Raw genomic sequence first — 24,650 nt, forward strand, 5'->3', positions numbered from 1 at the left:
AATCTAAAGCTATGCTGTCATTGGGATTTTACCACAACTAATTTATTGCTTACTATTGCAGGGAGGTAAAATGAAGACAGGATTGTGGTGATCATGGGGTTTTGATCATTTCTTCTGTACTACTTTTGACTTACTAGAACTGCTGAAGCAGGTTTCTAACTACTAGTGCTAGGGGCAAGCTACAGGAGCCAGAACTGCCCTGTGTAAGAGATAGTTCTGTTTTGTTCTTAAAAATGGTGCAGCCCAGTTGTGGAGACATAAACATGGGGAGACATAGGCTTCAAAGCTTGAAAACCTGAAGTCAGAACTTTAAAATTCACTGCAGGCTGATGTAGCATGTTGCACTTAAATAGGAGTCTTTTGCTGCTACCAGGTTCACATTTGTTCTTGTATTCAGAATGGCTTCCAAAAGTTTACAGTGAAATCAGGAGACACTGTTGGTATTGCTCTGTATAGGAAGGCACTTGTACAGAAAGAGAGAAGGATTAGAAAGGATGAGAACGTCCAAACTAGGTGCCATGTGTTTAAGACCAGGCTGGACGAGGCTCTGGCCAGCCTGATCTAGTGTGGGGTGTCCCTGCCCATGGCAGGGAGGTTGGAACTAGATGATCCTTGTGGTCCCTTCCAACCCTGAATGATACTATGATACTATGATACTTGATACTAGAATCTGGACATCTGTAATGACTAGGGCTCTCCAAAGAGTGGCAAAATGAAAGGAGCTGTCAAAGGATGTTTCTACTTTCATGAGAATCAATCAGTAGAAAGGGTAAATCTGCTGAGATGTAATAATAATTAGCTTGAGAAACCTGCAAAGATATTTTATGTGACTTCTTTTAAAGGTCCCCCAAAAACTCCACAATGAGCTTAGTGAATCACTCTGCCAATTAAGAGAAGTTGCTGTTTCCTCAACCCTTTCAAGATACCTATCTAAGGTTTACAATCTGGCATCACATTTGTGAGCTTTGTGTACAGTAGTGCTTAGTTGTTCATGTTTTCAAACCAAAAAGCAAAATAAAGGAACTTCAGGATGTATTGGCATCTGTTGCTGTTTATGGTCACAATGGCTTTGAAATGGTAGCTGAGTAATGGAAAGCTGAAGAACAGTTTTTGGAGAATAGCCAAGATTAGTTGACCAGAAAATGCCACCCTCTAAGATGAAGACATAAATATGGGATAAAATCTCTGGTTGGCTCCAGGAAGTTATCCGTACGAAGAAATGATCAGCTGGCTACCTTGATAGTGGCAATCAAGCTATCTTTGCACAGCTAAGAATAAATGACTGTTTAATTTTTCCAGTTTTGTCTTTTTCTCCTATTTACTGTAGTTCTGTTGTTGAAATTTTTATAGCCCTCTGCCTAAGCAGCTCAGAATTGTTACTGCTTTATCCTTTGTGAGCTGCTTTCAGCACCCTTGACTTTGGTGGGCAACTCTTTGAAGTCTTCTGACTGCTTGACTTTTGAGTCTCTTTCCTTCCTTGAGTTCTTGTGCTTCTCCCATCAAGTCCAGTTCTCTTCAGCACATAGTGGGGTGTAATAAAGATTCTATATGAACTTCTTTTGGTGAGTCTCAATGGCTTTTTGTCTTGCCACTGTGCTTCAGGTTAACCTTACCTGCAAAACCAAATCTAGCTAACATATTTATGCTAGTGAGTCAGATTATCTGCTCTAGACCTTGTGTCTGTGTAGAAAACTTTTCTTCTTGTTTCTCTTCCATTAGTCCTTTTGTCAGCTCTGTTTCATCTGGATTAAAACAGAACTCCTTTTTCTTTTTTTTCTTATAAAAGCCCTGTCCTTCTGTTGAAGGCTCTGCACTGTCTTATATTTATCCATTACTGTGTTCTGCCATCTTGCCTTTTGCTCCAGATCTAATCTGAATACCATCTAGGTTTTCATGACTGATACATACATCTTAGGGAGTCTTTCTCTACAATGCTTCTGCAGGAATCTTTTTTATGCAAGGCTCTGCCTTGAATATGCAACTTACTTCTCTCTGTTCTTGATAAAAGCAGTTGTGTCCTGTATATGTCAATTCTGAAAAACTCGTGCAGAGATCATTTTCTAAACTATCCTTATGAAATTGTTTCATTCATTTATTGGAACTCTGCCACTCATTTTTGTGAATTCCTGTGCTTGTCTGTTACTAAAGCTTCTAACACCAGGTGAACCTTTTGTAATGGCAAACTCTCTTCAGTCATGTGAGGTGACATACTTACATGTTTTCAGGTACACATAGTTAAGAAGATCGTACTTTTAACTTGGGCATCAAAAGGAATAGACTCAGTGTTTGTTGTAGAAGGCTTTATAGATTGATTTTAATATAGCCATTAAAAAATGGGAGGAAGAAAATGGTGACTTTAAGCAGATACAGGACATGTAATTCTTAAAGGGTAAAACCCTTTTAATGCAATGCCTTGCATGCAGTCAAACAGACAAGAAGTTAGGTCTCTGAGCTTCAGTGTCACAGAATTGCCTAATGCAGCAGTGGTCAGCAGCAACCTGTAAGATTGGGTCAGCTTTGGTGCTATCAGTTTCCCGATCCTGAAAGCAGCCAATTTGCGTGCAGGCTTCCAACAGTTGACTAAGAGCACATTGCCAGCTCCTTTGCTACTGAGAATAATCCATTACCTTGTCGATTCAGTAGCCAGGTGTGTCAGTGAAGCCCGAGTCTTCAGGGTCGCCAGTGGTTGTATCAGGACCACCAGGCAAAATTCTTTCCTGGGCTTCAGCTCCCATCTGCTGGCGAGAGTGCTGCACTGCATTGCCTGCTGAGTGCAAGGCAAAGTGCCTAGGCTAGGAAGGTCTGCCTTCACCTCTCCAAAATATTTTGTCGTTTCAATAAACACACTTCTGCTAAGTAATTTGTAGAGCAGCTTGGCGTATCTTTGAATGAATCTTCCGTTGAATGAATTAAGAATACAAGTGTTACAAAGGTTACTTTCTTGACTGCTACATTTGCAGAACTTTGTAAACAGGCTCTTTTGTCCAAATCCAAACAAAATCACCTTGCTTGAAAATAAAATCCAGGCTGAAGTCTCAGCTCTCTTTAATAGAAATAATAGATAGCAAGTAATTACTCTCTAAAAGATTTCTTCAGGCTGCAGCAAGATACATAAGGACACTGCTTGTCAGTTGCTATGAGTAGCTGTTTTCAGCATTTTCTGTAAACAATGTCATTTTGATAGATAGCAAAAATGATCTGCCTTGTAATGTCTTTTTCAGGTTATTTTTGTGACTTTCTTTTTACTGAATACTGACTCCTTTTTGGAGGGGTATTGTCTTGTTCAAGTTCCTGTAATAATTTTTCATTCATAACCAAATAATGGGGAAGCTGGGCTTTGAATGTTAATTTATTGGTTTTATTCCTGTTCTATCCTGCTTGCTTTTTGATTTATTTTTTTAATGTTTGGCAGACCATGTTCTGGTATTTCATGAATCATTTGTAGTTGCAGATTAAAGGTTAGGAAACAGTAATGACTCTGCTAAAATTCTATAAATTATGTGTTTATATATGTTACCCTTAAAATATTTATATGATCTTCTCTTGCACCTACTTATGACTCTGATGACCCAAACTTCATGGTTTCATCATTGGCAAAGAATAAATAACGGGAAGATACTTTGAAGACAAGTAGATTTGTTTGTTTTACTTACTTGTGAAGTTTTAGATTACAGTTTAAAACTTACAGCCTTATACTTGTTGGGTTTTTTTCTTTTCTCTTCTTAAATAGTTAGGCTTAAGGCTTTTGTTTCCCAAAAACTGCTGGATTGTAAGGGATTGGTTTAGGTCTGTGATTCACCAAGTGCTGGGCTTGCTGGTGGGATGGCAATCCTGCTCTTGATGGTGTGTTCTTAACTCTCTGATGAGTGCCAGTGCAGTTTCATGAAAGACGTAAGAATATGTGTCCTAGAGTGAATAGAAAACATGAGATTTGTGGGGTCTTTTTCCTTTAGCATTAACACACAATATTTCTTTGTCCAGTTTCAGATGGCTGTATCTTGAGTGTCCAGTGTAGCCAGATGTTAATATATAAGCTTAAAAGTTTTCACAACTTTAAACAAGCATTTCTTTTATGCTGTGCTAATGTTTGTATTCGTCATGGATACTCAGATTGCCTGCAACTTTTTTCAGTTCAAAAAATTGGAATTAAAAGATCAGGCTGACTGCTAAACATCTGTCTCTCTGTAGGTATCTAAGATCACTTAGCACCTGTAAAATTCAAGGTTTTACTGACCAGATGTTGGCCAGAGATTTTGTTAATTGCAGCTAGATCATTGCAATGTTAATGTGTTCTAGCAGGCGCTAGCAAATCCTTAGTTCAGTTACCTCAGCTACTTAATCAGCAATATTATTTTTAGTGATGGTCAGATTCTGTCATGGTGTGTTAAGCATGAAGCTCATTCTAGTAAAAACATTTCTTTCACTTTCCATCCATTTCAGACATTTTATTAAAAAATATGTTCTGGCAACAAGAATTTCAGAGTTGAGTTTTTCATTCCCTTTCTCTTATTCCTCCTGCTCCCCACAGATTAATTTATGTGTGTGTTGCTTTTTGGTTTGTTTTGTCTTTAATGGCTGGGCTGAATCAGGCAGTATAAAATCTTGGTGGAGAACCCTTCTTTCCTTGCCGGTTTTCTTTATTTGTTTAACTTTAAACTTACCTGTTTCTTACTATTACTTTTATTCGGCAACCATTTTTTGTTTGGGGAAGGAAGCCAGAGCAAGAGGGAGATTCTTACAGAGCAGATATCAATGACTGAAGTAATAGAACTGAAATTCTATTTCTACCTGCATACAGTTCTTGCCCTGAGTACAGTCAGTTTTAAGACTAGTCTTGCATTTCTCTTGCTTTGTTCTCTGATATATACAAGTTTTTTTTTGGTCTTGCCATTTTACTAAAAATCTGCAGTTTGCAGTGTATTATGGGGAAGTGTTGCTGTGGCTTGTGGTTATAGCAGCTGAACAGCTGTTTTGTTGACTCTCTGGAGACACTATGCATTGTGTGACTGCCCACCACAAAACAGGATTAGTGTTAACTTCCTACCCTAAGTTATTGTGATGCAAGAAGGTTTTGAATAGCAAGTGGCACAGGCGATGAGACTGGTCCATTCAGTTCTTCAATATGGGAGTCAATTAAATAGGTCATTATAATTGGAATTCTGGCTAAAAGTTACCATTATAATATAGATTCTTCATTACTTACTCTTTTTTTCCTTTCTTTTTAAAAAATGAAAGTGCATGGTGATGGATCTTTTCTAAAAAACACCTCTGAATTAAAGCATTCCACTAACAGAAAATATGGATCTGCTCAGAATTTCCCATAATCAGAATAAGACACATTTGGTAGGGACAAGTGCCATCTGGATTTTAGGTAACAAAGCATATGTCCAAAGAGAAATAAATACATTTTCTGTCCTTCATTAAACCTCAAAGACTGCAGGTTAAAAATAACATACCTGAATTAGAAATCATAGTTTCCTTCAAACATCATTTTGTCTCAGATGTGGTGAGTTCACGTAAGTGGGACTCTTGCTTGGTTTTTTTTGTGTTTACTTGATACTTCTTTGTTTAGACTAGTTACAGGTTGCTTCTCAGCACAATCCCCTGCACGTTTGATTAATAGGTAAAAAAAATAATTCAGTTCCTTACTTGTAGCGTAATCTCCATTGTGGTACCATCTCAGGTGGTTATACTGAGGGTGGGTGCACTGAGGTGTAAGTGTGAACACATCAGAATGTGATGGGTATTTACTGACATATAGAATTGTAATTAAAGTTGTTTCTTGTTTCACAATCCTGAAATTCAAGCATATGTAGTGGTCTATCTTTTCTGAAGATCTGAGATTGCAGTGTTGCTGTCTGGCCACCAGATAGAGACTGAAGCTCATGCAATAGGATTTCTCTCTCTTTTTTTTTTTCCTGGTGGTTGAGCATTCTTTGAAGTCAAGGGAAATTGGTATTCCCCATGATAAAGCCTGCTTCGTTCCAGACTTCCCTCATCAGGGAGAAGGGAATGGAGCAAGAGTCTCCAAAAGGATTTTGGGGAAAAAAGATGAAATAGAATGTTACAAATTTTGCAGTATCGCAGGGAGAAGCAGGAAAAGGTCAATTACTCCTCCCATCACCAAAACTTTATGAACCCAGGATGGCAAAACAGTACCTATTAAAAAGTTCATACAGGTTAAAGTGTATCCTCAGCAATGTGTGACTGTCTAAAACCTCAATTTTCAAATAAGATACTGCCTGCAAGCAGCATAGGAGTAGCCTGCATAATCTTAATTACTTATAATTAGGGAACACCAACAAATTAGACTTTTTAAAATATTTTTTTACATTTCATCAGGCTGCTTATTTCAGAGGTGAAATGAAAAGACTTTTTTAAAGAAAGCAAGCAAATTCAACTTAGAAAATAAACATGAATACTTGTCTCAGAAATTACTTCTCCAAATTAGAGCAACCTTCGATCTGAATAGTTGATCTGAACTATCAGAGTCCTTCCCCACAGGCTCTTTCCTCAAAACTCATAACCTCTGTGATGGAAACCCTGTGATGGCATTGACAGCCTAGGACAGAGACTGGTCCCTGCCAGTATTTGTGCACTGCAGCATGGTTTCTTTTGCCAGCAAAATCTACCAGTGTTCCTGTGTTTCAGTAATCTCTTTTAAGTCATATTAAGAAATTTAAAGGAAATATGTGTCATTTGAACTTAACAGTGGCAGGAGGGATTAGGATTAGATGCTGCTCTGCTGTTTGACACTGCAGTGGGAGAGAACCAAAAGAGATCATACTTAGGTGTAAATTGTTTAGTGGTTTACATTTATTCAACAGAGGAAAGTAAGAAAGAAAAATGTTTGCAAATGCCAAGTTGTTTAGGAAGCTTTAAAACAGACTTTCCTGGTGCTTACTAAATGCTTGTGTTTATAATAAAAAAATAATGAATTTGGCAAATCTGCTTAAGGGAAATTGATGGTAATGGGCATAACCAAAAATGAATTGACTGGAACAAACACTTAGGGCATGACTTGGGTTAAACTTCCCTGAGGGATGTTAAACAGTATTGCATCGTCTCCAAGAAACATTCTCTAATCAAAAATACCACAAGTCAGCAGTCTTGCAGGGGTATAAAAATGTTATGTGGGCGTTTTTGGAGTGGTGTGCATCAAAGCTTTGAATTGCCATTTCTCAGGAGCCTCCTGCTCCCAATGAGTTTTGTACCTGTTAGGAGTTCCAGCCTCACATAGATACAATAAGCTTACTGGAAGTGTCTTGCCTTTTTCCCTTCTGTTTATCTCTCTCACTTTTTCATGCTCTGCCTTGTTCTCATGCTCTGTTCCCCCCCCCCCCCCCCCCCCCCCCTCCCAGTCTGTACATCACCAGATGAGAGCACAAGCTTAGCGTGGTTGCTTGGGTACCCAATTGGGATCCAATTTCAGAAGCACAAACTCTTCATCACTGCTGTTTGTGAGAACTTTTTGGGGTTTTTTCACTGTGATTTAAATTTTTTGTTATTTGGTCACATATACTGTTTGTAGAGTAACCATTGTGAGTATTGAGTGCTACCATAACAGAGAGAGTAGTTGAGCTTTTCCAGTTTGTTTATTAGTTCAGCAGTACTGATGTAAAAATCAGTTTCATTATTTTTGTTGATAGTTTATGCCCTTTCCTCAGCACTGCAGGAGGCTGCATATCAGTTTAGCTGTAATAGGAGGCAGGAGATGAGATTAAGCACTTGAAGTGGAGTTATAAGTATGAGCATATTTGATGGCAGAAGATGAGATAAAAAGCTTTTCTCCAGGGGAATTGCTTAAACTTGCCCTGTGTTCTTCTGTCTTTGGGAAGAGAGAGAATAGAGAGAGGCTGTCTAGGGGACCAGTCCAACAAACCTCACCAACTTTCTCTCCTAGCTCTCTATCTGACACTAACTGTGGAGACGGCGAATTTGGAGAGCTTGTCTGGTGGTGCACTGGAGCTGCTAATTGTTTGCAGAGTGGGTAGTCAGCTTTAACCAAATCAAATGGTTTGTTAGTTTTTTTCTGACTTCTCTTTACTGAGGATGTTAACTCCAGCATACCACTTGGAGCTTTATCTTTTCAGGAACTTTTATCTTCTGACATTTCAAACAAATGTTAGGAGGAATAGAGGTTGATCGATCCAGAGTTTGCATGGCATGTGTGTGCAAAGATAAAAAGAAACACACAAATAATTTTATCAAGCATGTCTTGTTTCTTCAGGATACCAATAAAAAGAATGGCCTGCTTTTGAAGAGGTGTTTGTTCCAAATGTAGTCAATTATAGGGAACACAAATGAGGAGCATAACTACCTTTTGAGGGACATTGTTTTAAAACTTTGAAAGTAGATACCATGTTCATGTGCATGCTTTGGATTTCTTTAGATTTCCATTAGGCTTTAGATTCAGACTTAGTCTTAGTATTGTAATGCATGATAGAACTGAGGGGTTTTTATTTTGAATTTAATACAGTTTAAATATAGCAAACTGCCACAGTTCTTCAGTAGTTAATACTGCTAACTTCCATTTGTGGTTTTAATGCAGCTATACATTAAATACAGTTACAATTCTTGTACCAATCGGGAGGCAGTGGAGTAATGTCAGCAAGAACCTGTTGTTAAAGGAGCTGCATTTTCAACTGAGGGAAAAAGTTTGCTTGGATTAAGCATATTAGGTGTAATGGGAGGAGAGCCAGTAATCTTGGGATTTATTTGCTCTTTTACTTTTTGAAACTGATTAAATATACTAAAAAGTAACTTAATTGAACTGTTATTTTCTGTTGATTCTTTTTCTTTTTTTTAATCTATCAGCTTAAGGAAAGAATTGTTGTAATGAAATAATTTCTGTGAGGGATGACATGATTTGGTGTAGTAATTGCATCGTTAAAGTTGTAGCTTTTTTCCTAAGTTGTGATCTGGTCATATTACAGAGGCGGATGCCCCAAACTTTCCGTGATCCAGCCACTGCTCCACTGAGGAAGCTCTCTGTAGATTTGATCAAAACATACAAGCATATTAATGAGGTAATGGCTCCAGCTATCTTTTTCCTTACAATACGTTATTAAATATATTTTCTATGAGTAGTCTTGTGAAGAGATAAGAAAAAACAAGCTTTCTCTCTGTTCTTCACATTTCATTTGAGACCACTGATGCTATGGTCCTACTTTCTGTCTACTGTATGTGTATATATATATATATATATATATATATACACACATATATAAATCCTGAGTTGATTTTCTCTTGTTTTATAAACAAATATTGAGCTTTTCTTTTGCACAATAAGGAAATAGAAGTGGCAAATCCACTCTTAGTTCATGCTATAAACCTTTATGAATGTTTCTAAGGACCTTTAAAGAAAACAGTATTTTCCCTAAAGTATTTAATTAGATATGATTGACAAATGGAAAAAATAAAAGTCATGTCATTAATATAGGAAAGCATCAGTTGGTTTATAACTCTTTGGCAACTATAGGAAATGCAAAGGGATTTCCGCAGTGTTTGCTGACTGCCTGGGAATTCTTTTCCAATCTTGTGAAAAGAGCAACTGATAACTCTTGTTCTGTGTTGTATCGTCTTGGCACCAATGAACCCTAGAAATCAGTGTTATTAGTACATTTATTTAGATCAGCTGATTGTGTGTGGGATTTTTTGTTTGGCTTGGGGTTTTTTTGTTTGTTGTTGGTAATTATTCATCAAGACTTTGCTTTAGTATAATGACTTGACTTGAAATAGTGATAGCAGGAGTGAATTGCTTGTTTCTCCGGTAGCAAAGCTGCATTTTAAAATCACAGGATTAGATAATGATGATTATGAAGTCTGATTATCTTCTTTATTGAACTGATGTTCAACTAAAAAGTGCTCTTAACCAATACACTTTCTCATGTTTAGGTTTACTATGCAAAAAAAAAACGGAGGCATCAGCAGGGCCAAGGAGATGATTCCAGTCACAAAAAGGAGAGAAAAGTTTACAATGATGGCTATGACGATGACAACTATGACTATATTGTAAAAAATGGGGAGAAGTGGATGGATCGTTATGAAATTGACTCTTTAATAGGCAAAGGATCCTTTGGACAGGTAATGTGTATCAACTGAGGAACCTCTAATTCATGTGAATCATAATGCACCTTTCATCAGAGTGACATTCCTGTTTAATTTCAAAGTTAAACACTTTTTTCCCTTCATCCTGTTGTGGGGAGTGTTTGCTCAAGACACTCTTATCTTGTGCTGTTTCTTGTTCCTACAGATAACATTTGACTATACTTCAGTATGTGGATCTGTCTGGTAATGCATTTTGTATTGCGCAAATCCTCACTGTTTTCCTATCAGTTCACGTTTTTAGCTGTTTGGCTTGGGCTTTAAAATTAAACAATGGCCTACTGCCGGGGATTACCTATGACAAATGTTACTTAGTAACATTGGTTTTGACTGTTTCTAGCTGTAGCCAAGGCTTGAGAGACTGGAAGGAGGATGGAGCTTTTATTTTGCTGTCTTTCTTAGTTTTTTTTTTCTCAGATTTTGCCAGTCCTTTTACAGTATTGGTTTTGATGATTTGATAATTGCATTTGGATAAAATGTTTGCCTTAGTGAAGCCTCAGTGAAGCTCAGTGGAGCTTCTGTTCTGTTTTGTGACGTAACTGCAGTAAACCTCACATGACCAATTGTGGCTTTATTGTGGTATCAAGAATAAATGTAAGAGAATGAATTTATCTGGAAAGAATGTAAGTTCTAAAAATGTTTTCTCTGAATTGGAAAAGTGGAGAAAGTTTGGAAAGTGAGCTTTGCTGTGTTTTGAAACCTGGAGAAATTTTACTGATACATATTTGACTTTTTCAGGTCGTAAAGGCTTATGATCGAGTGGAACAGGAGTGGGTGGCTATCAAAATAATAAAAAACAAGAAGGCTTTCTTAAACCAAGCTCAGATTGAAGTGCGACTGCTTGAGCTTATGAACAAACATGACACTGAGATGAAGTACTATATAGGTATTTGAATAGTTACTCTTCATTTTATTTAATGAAATTATTCATATTTTAGATCTTTTTGTGTAGCTTAAGATGCTTTTGGCACTAAAGAAATTAAAAGGATAATGCAAGTCTTAAAATGGTTACTTAGTTCTGTTATTTGCAACAGGACCATATCTGGAAGAATATATATCTGAGAAAACAGACTTGATATTTTGCAGCATTGAGATCTTGTTCTATAGAGTTTTCTTTTTCCAGTTAATGGTATGGTCATCTGAAGAAGTTGCCACAGACCGACCTTTACAGGGAAGCTGTGATCTGTGGTAGTTTGTGCTTCTTTCACTGCCTTGGGTATATCTTAAATGATCTCAAAACTGTCATGGATAAGAGCATGAAAATTAAATGTAAACCACTATCATACAGTAATTTTAAGGCTAACTTAATAATTACTTTTTGATTGTGTGTGCTTAATAAGCTCAAAATTGTGTTTGACGAAACAGAGGCTTCTGTAAGTGACACAACTTGCCCTTTTATAGCTCAAAAAAACTTGCAGTTTTGGCTGCTGCTGTAGATTGGAATGTTCTTGCCTTGACTTACTGTAGTGCTACTTAAATTTCATGATAGATGAAACTAAGTCAGCTTGTGTAAGAAGTGGGATAAATCAGTTGGAATAAGTGGTGATTCTTGCCAGGTTGGCAGGTCCAACAATCTTAGGTGTGGGAAGGAGTTGGAATTAAATATAGGAAGACCACAAGGACATGAAAAAAGATGCTCTTGCCTTTGTGATGGGATGATAGGGCAAATATGGCAAACAGTGAGAAAATACAAAAGTTCTAGACTGCAGGTAGTAGCATCAGGGTGAAAGCAAACGGTATTGTAACAGGTAAGTTGTAAGTGACACTTGACGAACTGGCTTACGATAATGTTGAGGAAAAAAAATGTACATTGGACACAAAATAATGACCTTAACTGAAAGTCTGATTTCTCACTGTGCTAGTACTGGTTCAAGATTTTATTATGATAAAAAGGGAAGTGTGTTGCTTTTTACCTGAGGTCTGAAGTATGTTTCCTATTTCAGTTTTCTTTTACTTGAGTCAACCAACCTGAATGATTGACAGACTGGTAAACCCTGCTTGCCTCTAAACAGATGAATGTGACAAATTTTTCACCTATTTCATAAAAAAACCCAGTTATTTGATTTGGACTGGATTGGTTGCTTTCATAAATTTAGATTATGCTTCATTTAAATGAGTTTAATGCCTTTGTGATACTGATCAATGTTATTAATTGAAGTAAGGAAGTCATGGTGGTAATGTGTTAGTGTATTTTAAATGAATCTGACAGATATTTTACCTGTAAATGTAAGGAAAGTTCCTAATACATAATTCAGTCTTAAAAGTGCTGTCTGCTTTGCTGAATGCTACTGTATATGCATTTTCTTCCAGTCTTCTTGGGCTTGAATATAGTTAGCTTTAGGAGGGTGAAGAAATTAACTGTAGCCTAAAAAGGATCAAAAGTGTTGTACAAAGGTGGTGCTACACACAATTTGCACTTCTTGTGTCTTTTTTGCTGTTACTATTTACCCACAAGTGTGTTCCTGTGCTAATAGAAGACTGATAGCTTATTTTGGAAAAAAAAACATCCCTTCTGTCTTTTAAATAATTTTGTAGCTTTACTGAGGTCTAAGGACAGGCATACCATAGCCATAGATACAGGAAAAAAGTAACTTACAGCTTGCTCCATATTGATTAAACTATTTAGGCATTGTGTTGGAATTAGTATTTAATACTTACCCTACAGGATATGTGTTAATTGTCTTCTTTCCCTTTTCACAGTGCATTTGAAGCGCCACTTCATGTTCAGAAACCATCTCTGCTTAGTCTTTGAAATGCTTTCCTACAATCTGTATGATCTGTTGCGGAACACCAACTTCAGAGGTGTCTCATTGAACCTGACACGAAAATTTGCACAGCAGATGTGCACTGCACTGCTCTTTCTGGCGACTCCTGAACTTAGTATCATTCACTGTGACCTAAAACCAGAGAATATCCTGCTCTGTAACCCCAAACGAAGCGCTATCAAGATTGTTGATTTTGGCAGTTCATGTCAACTTGGACAGAGGGTGAGTATTTGTAAAAGTTCTGCTTATGCTACTGTTGAATGCATATGAAAAATCTAGTATTTTAAAGTCATAATATCTAGACAGCTAATATCAACTTCATTAATGAGGATTTAAATGAAATCGTACCTAATTTTTACATAGGATTTTGGAGATCCAACAGTCTGTAGGAGCTTCAAAAATGAATTTTAGTGCCACAGTAGATAAATTTTCCATCTTTCTTTTCTCTTGGTTATATTTTTAATGCAGAAAGAATCAGCACTTGACTGTAGAAGTCAGCTTTAAAGTAAAATATTCTTTTCCTCATTTCACATATATATTACTCCTTCTACTTTAGCATGTCCACTATTTAGTGTGCCTTGGAGATAAGATTTGAGAGTCAAGACAGTGCAGTAGCTGCATTTTAAAGACTGACTATAACTAAAGACTATGACTATAACTAAACCTTTTTTACAAACATTTCAGCAACTATGGAAAGACTAAATTGAGTTTAGTCCTGATTGGTAGAATTATATTTGGCTGAGCAAGTGACCACTTCTATTCAGGGTACCTTTGCTTTAGTTGTTTACACTGAACACATTGTTAGCTAGAGAGGTTAGGAAGACTGCTATAGGTAGAAGTTAAACTTTAGTTTCAGTGAAAACAGGATTTTGAGCCTTCCCAGGTGCATGGCATGCCTATGCATCTAGAAATCTGTGAAGGTTATCTTCTTCCTTTGAGAGAGCTGAATGTTCAAAAAGATAAACTATCCAAAAAATAAACAAATCACAAAACCCCCAACATTTGCAGAAGAGATGAAGCTTCAGGAGTATGACTAGTAATACAAAAATGTTGTTGTGTAATTACTTGTAATTGTGTAAGATTACACTCATCAACCCAAGAGTGCAAAGTACTGACATTGTGAGCGAATCAGCTCACGTGTGAATGCTAGTATTTTTTTAGGAATTAACATTTAGATGCTTTATAGTGTCAGTAATACCTTTGCTTTCCCTCCACCAAGTATGGTAGTTCTGTTTTGTAGTGTAGACCTGTACTAGTGCTCACTCTTTATATGCTTTTATTTCAGATATACCAATATATCCAGAGTCGTTTTTATCGATCACCAGAGGTGCTACTGGGAATGCCTTATGATCTTGCAATTGATATGTGGTCCCTTGGGTGTATTTTAGTTGAGATGCACACTGGAGAGCCTCTTTTTAGTGGGGCAAATGAGGTATGCAGCTATATCATAACACAAGTAATTTGCTTGGGTTTGATTGGTTTACTTTTTCTTGTTCATTGTCATCAAGACTTTCATCTGTGTTAGTGCATAAAGTAGGTGTCATGGGTTGAGTTGAATTTGGTGCTGATACTCAGTCCCATGCTGTGTCATGCCAGCTCAAAAGTTCTGGCTGGAGCAAAGTATTCTGGGACTTGAAGTTCAGACTGTAACATGAGAGGCTTCCTGTTTGGGTTTCTGCTTTCAGTTTTTGCATTTGGGGTATTGGGCTCTTCTGCTGGGGTTGGCACAGGATGGGACGGGACAGGGCGGGTAGCTCCCTGGCTTCTGCTGTTGCTTTCTGCATTTTGCTGCACTTTTTCTGCAGATAGGCTAAGGTAATTGTGCATTATATAATCTCTGTTACATTAAACTCCTGTTACCTCAGTTCTTTTCTCAACCTGGAGTTTTTTTCATATTTTACTTTCCCTCACTTTTGTGTTGCAGGGAAGCAGCACATTAGGAAAATCTAGGAATTCTAAAGTGAATATATATCAGTGAGAGCAATGTTTTTCATCAGGTCTCAAAATTGCTTGTTGATGATTTTATGTTTCTGGGTCCTCCTTCTTACTATTTTGTATGTTCTGGATTTTTCTTAGGTTTGCAAATAATTTATAACTTGTTTGGGTACTTTACATTTGTGGTTAGAATGTCACTTTGTTGCACTGCTCAGCTCTGTCGCATGTTCTTCACAACAATTTTTTGTTTATAACAGGTGGATCAAATGAATAAAATAGTGGAAGTTTTGGGGATACCACCTACCCACATCCTTGACCAAGCACCAAAAGCAAGAAAGTTCTTTGAGAAGTTGCCAGATGGCACTTGGAACTTGAAGAAGACCAAAGATGGGAAAAGGGTAGGCTACATAACCGGGGTGATAATCTGTACTGTTTCTTTAACAACACACACAAAAAGATGTTACTTTGTTTTGCCTCTTGTCTTACTGAAAATATAGCTTTACTGATGTTTATTCCATGTTTTAGGAGATGCTGATTAAATAACACTTTCTGTAGTGCTGAATAGTTTCGTACTTTATTTGACTTCCTTTTATGGCATATTTAAGCTGTGCACATTCAAGGCTTAACCTATAACTTGATTTCAAAAGACTTAGAAATTTCTATTTCTAACTTCTCAACAGGAATACAAACCACCAGGAACTCGTAAACTTCACAATATTCTAGGAGTTGAAACAGGAGGACCAGGTGGACGTCGTGCTGGGGAATCGGGTCATACTGTAGCTGACTACTTGAAGTTCAAAGACCTCATCTTAAGGATGCTTGACTATGACCCTAAGACACGAATTCAACCTTATTATGCCCTGCAGCATAGTTTCTTTAAGAAAACAGCAGACGAAGGTACAAACACAAGTAACAGTGTGTCTACGAGTCCTGCCATGGAGCAGTCGCAGTCTTCAGGAACCACCTCAAGTACATCTTCTAGCTCAGGTAAGTTTTGCTTGTTGGCAGATTACAAAAGTGTATTTCCTCATCACAACTCACATAAATGTTCTGTCTTTTTGTATTTATTCATTGAAAACCAAATATCTCAGTCATGCTCAAAACAATTACTTTAACTAGCTGGAACAGGGAACAGCTTCAACAACCACAGAAAAAGATGAGCAAAAATGTGAGTGACTATAGAGTCAGAGTTGGTTTGGTTGGAAAAGACCCTCAAGATCATTAAATCCAACCATTATCTAACTCTACCAAGACTGGTGCTAAACCATGTCCCTTAGCCCCACATCTCTGTCTCTTTTAAACACTACCAGGGGTGAGGATTCAACCTCCTTCCTCTTTCAGTGTTTGCTAACTTCCAGTGAAGAAATTCAGTTGGTTTTTTTTTAATAGCAAATCTACACCTCCCCTAGCACAGCTTGAAGTCATGTCCTCTAGTCCCATAACTGGTTACTAGGGAGAAGAGATCAACAACCACCATGCTACAGCCTCCTTTCTGGTAGTTGTACATAGAAATGAGGTCTCCCCTCAGCCTCCTCTTCTCCAGGCTAACCAACCCCAGTTCCCTGAGCCATTCCTCCTAAGACCTGTTCTCCAGACCCTTCATCAGCATCATCATCCTTCTCTGAACCCACTCCCAGACTGCCATGTCTTTAGTGTAGTGAGTGCCTCAATACTTACTGTAGGTCTTGTATTTTTATATTAAAGCGGTGTGTCTTTATGCTGTCTTTATTTTATTTAGATTTTCTGTCTCTTAATTTATTGTGCATGTTATTATTTTATAGGTGGATCTTCTGGAACAAGCAACAGTGGAAGGGCACGGTCAGACCCCACACACCAGCATCGACATAGTGGTGGACACTTCACTGCTGCTGTTCAAGCTATGGACTGTGAAACGCACAGCCCACAGGTATGCTGAAGTAGAGCTTCTCTTGGTTTGATGTATGTGAATTTTATGAGACCAATAAATCCCTTAGATTTATTAACACTTTCATTTCAAGACTGAAGTGTTTTGGGCATGGAATTAGCAATCAGATTTGGTTTCTTACCTACCCCCAGCTCCTCTGTAGTCCTTTGTCAGTTAGGTCAGTCACTTAGGCAAAAGTACTGTAAAAATTACCATAGATTCCGCAGAGGGGAAGGTTTCGTATTAGTAGCAACAAGTCAGGTGCAGCTGTCAGTACTTCCCCTTACACAGGGTGTAAGGGTAAACAGAGCTATGCATCTTCCAACCCAGGGAAGAACTAACTTGTTCTTACTTCCACTTCATGGCATTCAGGTACTTCACCAAAATTATCATGAGCTAGTGTTTATTCAATACTACTCCTTTGAAAGAAGCAACAATTCATTTATTGACTACAAATAATTCTGTAATATTTTCATTTTAGTTTGGAGCAGATTAAAATAGAAATTCTTCCAAGCAGAAAATTTGTGCAACAAATTGGTGCATAACTAGATCTTAGTATTTTAGTAGTGTTTAATCAGCTGTTTTCTTCCAGAGATGTGGGTACTACTCCTTTAATGCTGTTAGCACTGTTCAAGATCTGAACTACAACATCATAATTTAGATTATGCTTATTGTATCCAGAGGCCTGAGTCACAGAGCATGGCCTTAATGTTCTGGGTGTTGTACAAATATTAGGTTGTTTATTACTACTGTTGTTTAAAGCTTCTATCTTTATGCAAGGCTTCTGTCACGTTGGCAGTAAGGTCACATACTCAACTTACTTAAACTGGATTTGCTTGAAAGAGATATCCAGAATGCAAAACTGTTTTTCCTAAGGTATATTTAGAAAAGTGTATTAGAAGTGTTCCTTAACTACACACTGACATTTCTGGAGTAAGTATGCAGCTGTAAGATTTTGTTAACTATTTAAAAAAAGTTACTGTAAATGTGAATAATCTCTCTTATATGTTACAAATGGAGATATTTGAACATTTTAATTTGCTCATTATCATAGGTTCGACAACAGTTTCCTCCTCCAATTGGTTGGACAGCCACTGAAGCTCCTACACAGGTCACTGTTGAAAACCATCCAGTTCAAGAAACCACCTTCCATGTAACCCCTCAACAACAGAATGCATTACATCATCATCATGGAAATAGCTCTCACCACCACCACCATCACCACCACCACCACCACCATCATGGACAGCAAGCCTTGGGTAGCCGGACCAGGCCGAGAGTCTACAATTCTCCAACAAACAGCTCCTCCACCCAGGATTCTATGGAGGTGGGCCACAGTCACCACTCCATGACATCTCTGTCTTCCTCAACTACTTCTTCCTCTACATCTTCCTCCTCTACTGGTAACCAAGGCAATCAGGCCTATCAGAACCGCCCAGTGGCTGCTAATACCTTGGACTTTGGACAAAATGGAGCTATGGACATGAATTTAACAGTCTACTCTAATCCGCGCCAAGAAACTGGCATAGCTGGACATCCAACATACCAGTTTTCTGCTAATACAGGTCCTGCTCATTACATGACTGAAGGACACCTTGCAATGAGGCAAGGAATTGATAGAGAAGAGTCTCCCATGACAGGAGTTTGTGTTCAGCAAAGTCCTGTGGCTAGCTCGTGACTAAACTGAAACTAAGTTTGTTTCTTGTGTGTTTTTATAGAAGTGGTGTTTTTCCAAAAACAAAGTGCAAAGCTGCTTGAATCAGAAGGAGATAAACTCACTGAACCGCTACAGGAGGGCAAAGCTGACTATTTTTTTAAACTTGAAAAGATTGCAAAGGGACAATGAAGTTTTTTTTTGTTGATTTTTTGTTTTGGTTGGTTGTTTTGTTTTTGGTATTGGTTTTTTTTTTTTTGGTTTTTGGTTTTGGTTCTTTTTTTTTAAAGCCATGTCTGGACCCACCTTAACGGATAGCTTAGTGGTGTTCACATTTGCTTCCCCCATTTTAATAACTTGCCACAACCTATTCATAGTATGTTTTTTGGGGAGGGATTTTGGTTCTTTTTGGTCTCATTCAACAGGGGTTATTGCTCAAACGTTAGCTGTAGTTGCAAACTAGTTTATTTTTAAAGGCATTGCACATGATTTATAAGAAAAGGCCCTTTGAAATTTTTGGGTGGGAGGGGAGTGAGTAATATATATATATTTTTTTTAGTTCCCCAAACAAACATGGGCACAGAAATGCAGTACTGTAAGAAAGAGGGACCTTCAGATTACACAAATATATATTCTTCAGCTGTAAAAAGGGACGGTTGTAATGGAGTTTGTAAGGCACATTAAGCATGCTAAGTGGCGGTGATCAGAACTCTCCTTTTCTGAATCTACTGAGGATCAAAGCAGCAATTGTAATGGGATTCTGTGGGTCTCATATTTTGGAGGCCACAGTCAGTTAGTATTGAAATATGACTGGTTTCATAACTGAGGTGCACTGAGAAGCAATCAACGGGTCGGTCCTGGCCAGTCCTGGGGAGGTCTAAGTGGTGGTCTTTGGGATAACCTTTGGCCTTATGGATTTGGACTCTTAAGTTAGAAGAGCCTACCATTTCAGATGCAATCACTTTTGGACATGCTTTTGCAGACAGTCCTTAATGCTGAAAACACAGAGAATGGGTAATTCAAGAGGCCTTTCTTTTAAAATAGACTTTTGTGACCCACTTATTGTAAGGTATTGCAAGGTCACTTTGCGTGTGTCATAAAGTTGACTTCCTTATTGGTTGAAGGTCACAGGAGTAGTGGTTTGCGTTTGATGGAAATAGCTACAACTGTGTCCCTTCCTGCTTTTTACTTTTTTCTTTTGCTTTTTCTCGGCACGTGGTTTCTCCACCATTACTTCTGCACAAAGACGTCTTCTGTTCATCCTGAACATTTTTAAAAATGCAGAATTTTATGTGACTGCTTTTTTGCCTCACAATTATGCTGTGAATTTTACAAAAATTTATTTTCTTTTTTGATAATTTATTGTACCAAAGCTGTTTTTATAGCACATAGATGTCTGTAACCAATAATGTAGCAGTTCTGCACTTTGACACAAGGTGTAACTAGACCATTTTTAAATGTCAGTTGAAAATTATGGCTGTACTATTGCTTAAACAAAACTGGAACTGTTGTTGAATTCATAGCCAATACATTTACAGCAATCTGTGTACTGAACATAATAGATTGACATCTACTTCAAGACTATAACATCTGTTACATTATAAATGTGTTCAGGCTTCTGAAGGTAAAAGGGACACTAGATCCAGAAGCTATGAAACCAGCAGTTGATTCTTGTATTCCTTATTAACATAATTGTAAACTTGAAGGCAAGACCTTGATTGCATGAACAGGTCCAAAATAATAGTCTGAGTAAAGCGAAACACTCACATGAGACCTGAGGTTAGCAGGCTGTATTTAACAGGTGCCTAATTTTTGGGTAATGCTGCCTTAATATAACACAGTCAGCTTGGCAGTTGCAAAATCTATGGGCCCATTCAGAGATCTCTTTGTACGAAAAGCAAAAGCTCCGTGAAAAACATCGGAACGAGTAAGGGTAATTCATTGATTGCCCATCCCAGATTAACATTGTTTGCCCATTACGTATTACAGAAGCAGTGATCTACCTCTGCCAGTAAGCCCTTTAAAAAGTTAATTTTGCAGCAAATCCAGAGTTCGTGCTGGCCAGTCCTCTGCGGCCAGGTCATTTTTTTTCAGACTAAAACGTGGAATTTTTTATACTTAACAGTGGCAACGCAGCAGCTGACTACCATGTAAACGGGAACGAATACTTGGGATTAACCATTCTTTTGTAAAACATGATTTTATTTTGTTTTTTTCCAAGTTTCTTTTAATCCAGCAACCACAATTTTTTTTCTTCTTGTTGTTGTATTGACACATCAACCCTGTGGATGAAAGGAGGTTGGTTTTATTTCCTTCCCCGCCCCACCCCCCCCCCCCCCGTTTTCTTTTTGGTTTTATTTTTGAAACTCAGTAATTCAGAGAAGTTTACAGGATCTGGAAGGCTGTCACCTTAGAAACAGGATGCTGAGTTTAGCAATATAAAAAGGAATCCAGTTCTTACTGCTGTCTAGGGATATAAGGGTAATATGGAATCTGGGTAATTTCTGGGTGCGCGGGTTGCCACACCTTAGCAAGCGCCAAAAAAAATAAAGTAGTTAAAAACAAAATATATCTACGTAAAGAAGAAATCATAAAATCCAGTGCTTCTGCATACTGTGTTATGTTACAGTCCAGTTTTGTGTGCTTTACTACACAGTTTGGTTACAGGACTTCTGTGCATTGTAAACATAAACAGCATGGAAAAGGTTAAATACCTGTGTTCAGATTGTAAGATCTAGTCCGGACTTGCTGTGTATATTGTAACGTTAAATGAAAAGACAAGCCCTTTGTATTATAGTCATGCAGTCTTATGTATGATAAACAGTTGAATAATTTGTCCTCAGACTCTTTACTGTGCTTTTTAAAAAAAAGAGTAATTTAAGAAAAAAAATGTAAACATAGTAATTCTTCCTATGCAATTAACCTACTCCAAGCCATGGTATGGTAGGTATAATTATACTATAATATGTAAATATCAGATACATTGAAACAGACTTAAAAATATGAAAGTAAAAGTTGGAGGCATAACAGATAATTTTGAGTTTTTAATTGAAACAGCAAGGTATACAAATCATTGATGTATGAACACAGCTCTGCTTGATTCTGATGGACTGTACTTGTAGTTTGAGTTCTTTATCTTATCATTTGTTAGTTTGAATGTTCTTAAATGCACTGCAGCTTTCTACCTACTACATGCGGACTAGCTGCTTCTAAGGCCAGAAGTGACCATGGTGATGAAATAATCTGACTGGCATGCCATTATCCCTAGAATTCAATCTAGTTATTTCTGCATCATGGAGTCCATATCTTTTGGGTGCAGTAGAACATACTTTTGGAAAAAACCCATACAGCTGGTTTTCATATAGATTCTTCAAGTGTGAGGATTTGTGTCTCTTGAGTGATTCAGCTAGTTCATTTTCCATGCTCTTGAGTCCTCCTTCAGTTTTAGGACTGTTTAGTTATAGCTGCTGGCCATCAGATAGCTAGCTGCCTATTAGAATAACAAATAACTACTCTAGTTTTAAACTATTTCACTATTCACATAAAAATATGTTAACTTTAATAACCTATATAGATGGAGTTCCTTAAATCTCTTAACTGTAAAGCTTTTATGGCTCTTCCGAAACTTCAGATGTTTTAAAATCCATTCTAAAGCGTGGATGTAAGAACTGCATACAGCATCTGGTAGCGATTTCAGTATTGCTGTGTGCGTGTAGTATGTGCAGGTACATTCTTGAACCTTTCAGTTTATATCTTCGCTTGTTTGTTTATACCTCCAAGGATTGCATTTTTAAATCTTTCAGTCTCAATTATTTGCATTAAAAGATTGTAAATTTAGATGATTATCCATCATGATTCCTAAGTCCTTTTCAGAACTGCTGCTCTTCCAGGATGTGGTCTTCCATCCTGTAAGTATAATGATGTCTGAACGGGACTGGTTTACAGAAGGGTTGGATTCACTTACAGGCATGGCTTCTCTTCATTGTTTATCCCTCTACCATCCTTATTTCCATTAAACCATCAATGCGCTTAAATGTTGTTCTTGACAACCAAAAGATCTTAAATACCTTAGAAGATAACTCCTGTTGAAACACACCAGAAACACCATTTTTTAAACGAGGAAGTAATCTAAAACTCTAACCTTTTGACACAACTCGGTGAATATGTTGTGTTAATTTATAGAACAAATCTATTTCAGTAAGATCGTTATACAGAACTCGTGAGTAGTATGGAAGTGTCTAGTCAAAATGATGCAGCTGACTAGAAAGTAGAGTTATTGCTGAGTGTCGATCTCATGAGGATAGTTTGTATATAGCATGACTTTGGCAAGTGATCTATTTTACTTAGAAGGGTGGATATTAAAGTTGCACAGTATCGTACGTCTGTCAAACAAAGAAGGACACCTTGCCAAACTGTAGTTTTCTCTTATTTATCTCCGGTTTTGTGGGGTTCTACAGAAGCAACCTCATGTTGAAAAGTTTGCAATTGGTATTTATTTCTCCACCTTACAATGGTAGTTGAACTATTTTTTTTCCCCTTATTGATTCAGATGCCTTGGTTTTATTTCAACAGTTCTCCATACTAGCCCTATCAAATATATATGATCTGCCTAGACCTGAGAGGATTTGTAGTTTCTGTTTATTATGTTTTATGCTAGATATTGCTGAGCATCAGAGTTCAATCACAGTTACTGTGGCTATCCTCAAAGACATGAACGATACAAGAATGCAATATACTTTATAAGCCAGACAAAGGTGATAGTTGAAATGTTAAACTTCAGGCTGCTCTGCTGAATGGCAGAGAGAAGATTTAATTCACTTTAAGCAATGTTCATAGATTCTAGAGGGAAAGCGAGGGTAGAAAAATTCAGAAAAGGGGAAGGATTGGAATTGCAAGGATGTTCTTTGTGGGAGGGACTCTAACCAATGTGCCTAAGAGCATAGGGAAGGGAAAGAAACACCCATAGCTAGAGTGGAATTGTGCAGACCATGGTATTTTTCAGTTGCCCTGGTCCTAGGAAAGCATGTGGGGGAAGCTAAATGAAAACCTTCACGGCTATGTTGAATGAGGCTTAACAGTTCTACCTTGAGTGGAATAGGTGTTTTTCACAGAAGATTGGATTCCAGTAATTAATATAAAAGTTATCTAGAATGTAGCTCTCTGTTCTATTTCAAGGTAAATTTGAATCTGGAGTGTTTATCGTGTGGCGGGACTTGGGATAAATCTGGAAGTTTGCAAGAGAGCAGAAAGGAAGGTTGGGATGCTTTTATTACAATTTAGAAAGCTGAAATAGAAGGAGGAGGATTCAATTTCTGACAGCAGACAAACTGAGCATGTTTGATAGAGATCAGACTGGCAATAGCAGCGGTAATGGATAGAGGAGATTGTCGGCATGTCAGCAACTGAAGGAATTTTAATTTATTTACAAACTAGGGCTGACATGTATGGGTTAAAATGGCCTGAAGCAGAGCCTAATGGGTCCTTAAAAAAGGCAAACCATGGTAGATGTAAAGGAGTTTTAGAACTGTAAAAACACCAAAACCACACACAGCGCATGTCAATGAGTGAGTGAGTATAAAGACGTGTATGTGTGCTGAGTGGGATGAGAATGGAAGACTGGCCAAAGACATCCTTAAAAAAAAAAAGTAATTGTTGCCATGGAGTAGAGAGGGCACAGGATCTGTGTATCCTGAAAGATGTTTTATTGTGGATCTACCTTAGGCCCTTATTCCTAAGGCAGGGCCGCCTCTGTTTCACAACAAGCAATTTTTCCTTGGTGAGCAACAGTGAAAAGTATCCCAGCTAAATAAAAGTGAACGGTGTCACAGTGAAAAGCTGCTAAACCTCAACTAGAAAGACAAGCATGTAAGGAAAACAGCCCTAGTATGTGCAGTCTAAATGATAAATGCCATGAGGTTTAAAAACAGAAAATTAAGGCTAGTAATATTCTTACTGGTGAGACAGAATTACCATTATTGTAAAAATGTCACAAACCCTTTCAGGAGGAGTGTGTGGACCTGATTTGGCTTTCTAATCCAAATTCCAATAGTAAGAGGAGATGTATTTTGGGCTGGGACAAATTCATCTGAACTTCAGTGGAGGCAATACTGAGAAACTCACATGTAGGTCATGCTTTTTGGACAACAGAATGTAATGTGGCTTGAGGTAAAGAAGGCAATGCAATTAAACTTGTGTACTACACCGGAACTTTTCTTTCCTGTACATCTTCACAAGAGACATTTCTCATCTCGGGTAAGTGGTGCACTCCAGGTCTTAAGTCTCCAAG

General features: G+C 37.7%; 1 protein-coding gene across 2 annotated transcripts in view; it reads left to right on the forward strand.

Annotated features, from left to right (window-relative positions):
- DYRK1A (dual specificity tyrosine phosphorylation regulated kinase 1A) overlaps window positions 1-21,198 on the forward strand; it is an 81,334-nt gene extending 60,136 nt beyond the window's left edge. For both annotated transcript variants that reach the window (XM_068144609.1, XM_068144607.1), the window contains exons 4-12: window positions 8,937-9,029; window positions 9,898-10,086; window positions 10,846-10,993; window positions 12,808-13,094; window positions 14,158-14,304; window positions 15,065-15,205; window positions 15,488-15,794; window positions 16,589-16,713; window positions 17,765-21,198. In XM_068144609.1, coding sequence (XP_068000710.1) covers window positions 8,937-9,029; window positions 9,898-10,086; window positions 10,846-10,993; window positions 12,808-13,094; window positions 14,158-14,304; window positions 15,065-15,205; window positions 15,488-15,794; window positions 16,589-16,713; window positions 17,765-18,388 — 2,061 coding nt within the window. In that variant the 3' untranslated portion in view covers window positions 18,389-21,198. The remainder of the gene's footprint in view (window positions 1-8,936; window positions 9,030-9,897; window positions 10,087-10,845; window positions 10,994-12,807; window positions 13,095-14,157; window positions 14,305-15,064; window positions 15,206-15,487; window positions 15,795-16,588; window positions 16,714-17,764) is intronic.
- Window positions 21,199-24,650: the final 3,452 nt, after the last annotated feature.

Source organism: Melanerpes formicivorus, unplaced genomic scaffold (genome assembly GCF_026170545.1).
Source record: "Melanerpes formicivorus ecotype bairdi unplaced genomic scaffold, bMelFor1.0.p_v2 SCAF_11, whole genome shotgun sequence".
Classification (NCBI taxonomy): Eukaryota; Metazoa; Chordata; class Aves; order Piciformes; family Picidae; genus Melanerpes; species Melanerpes formicivorus.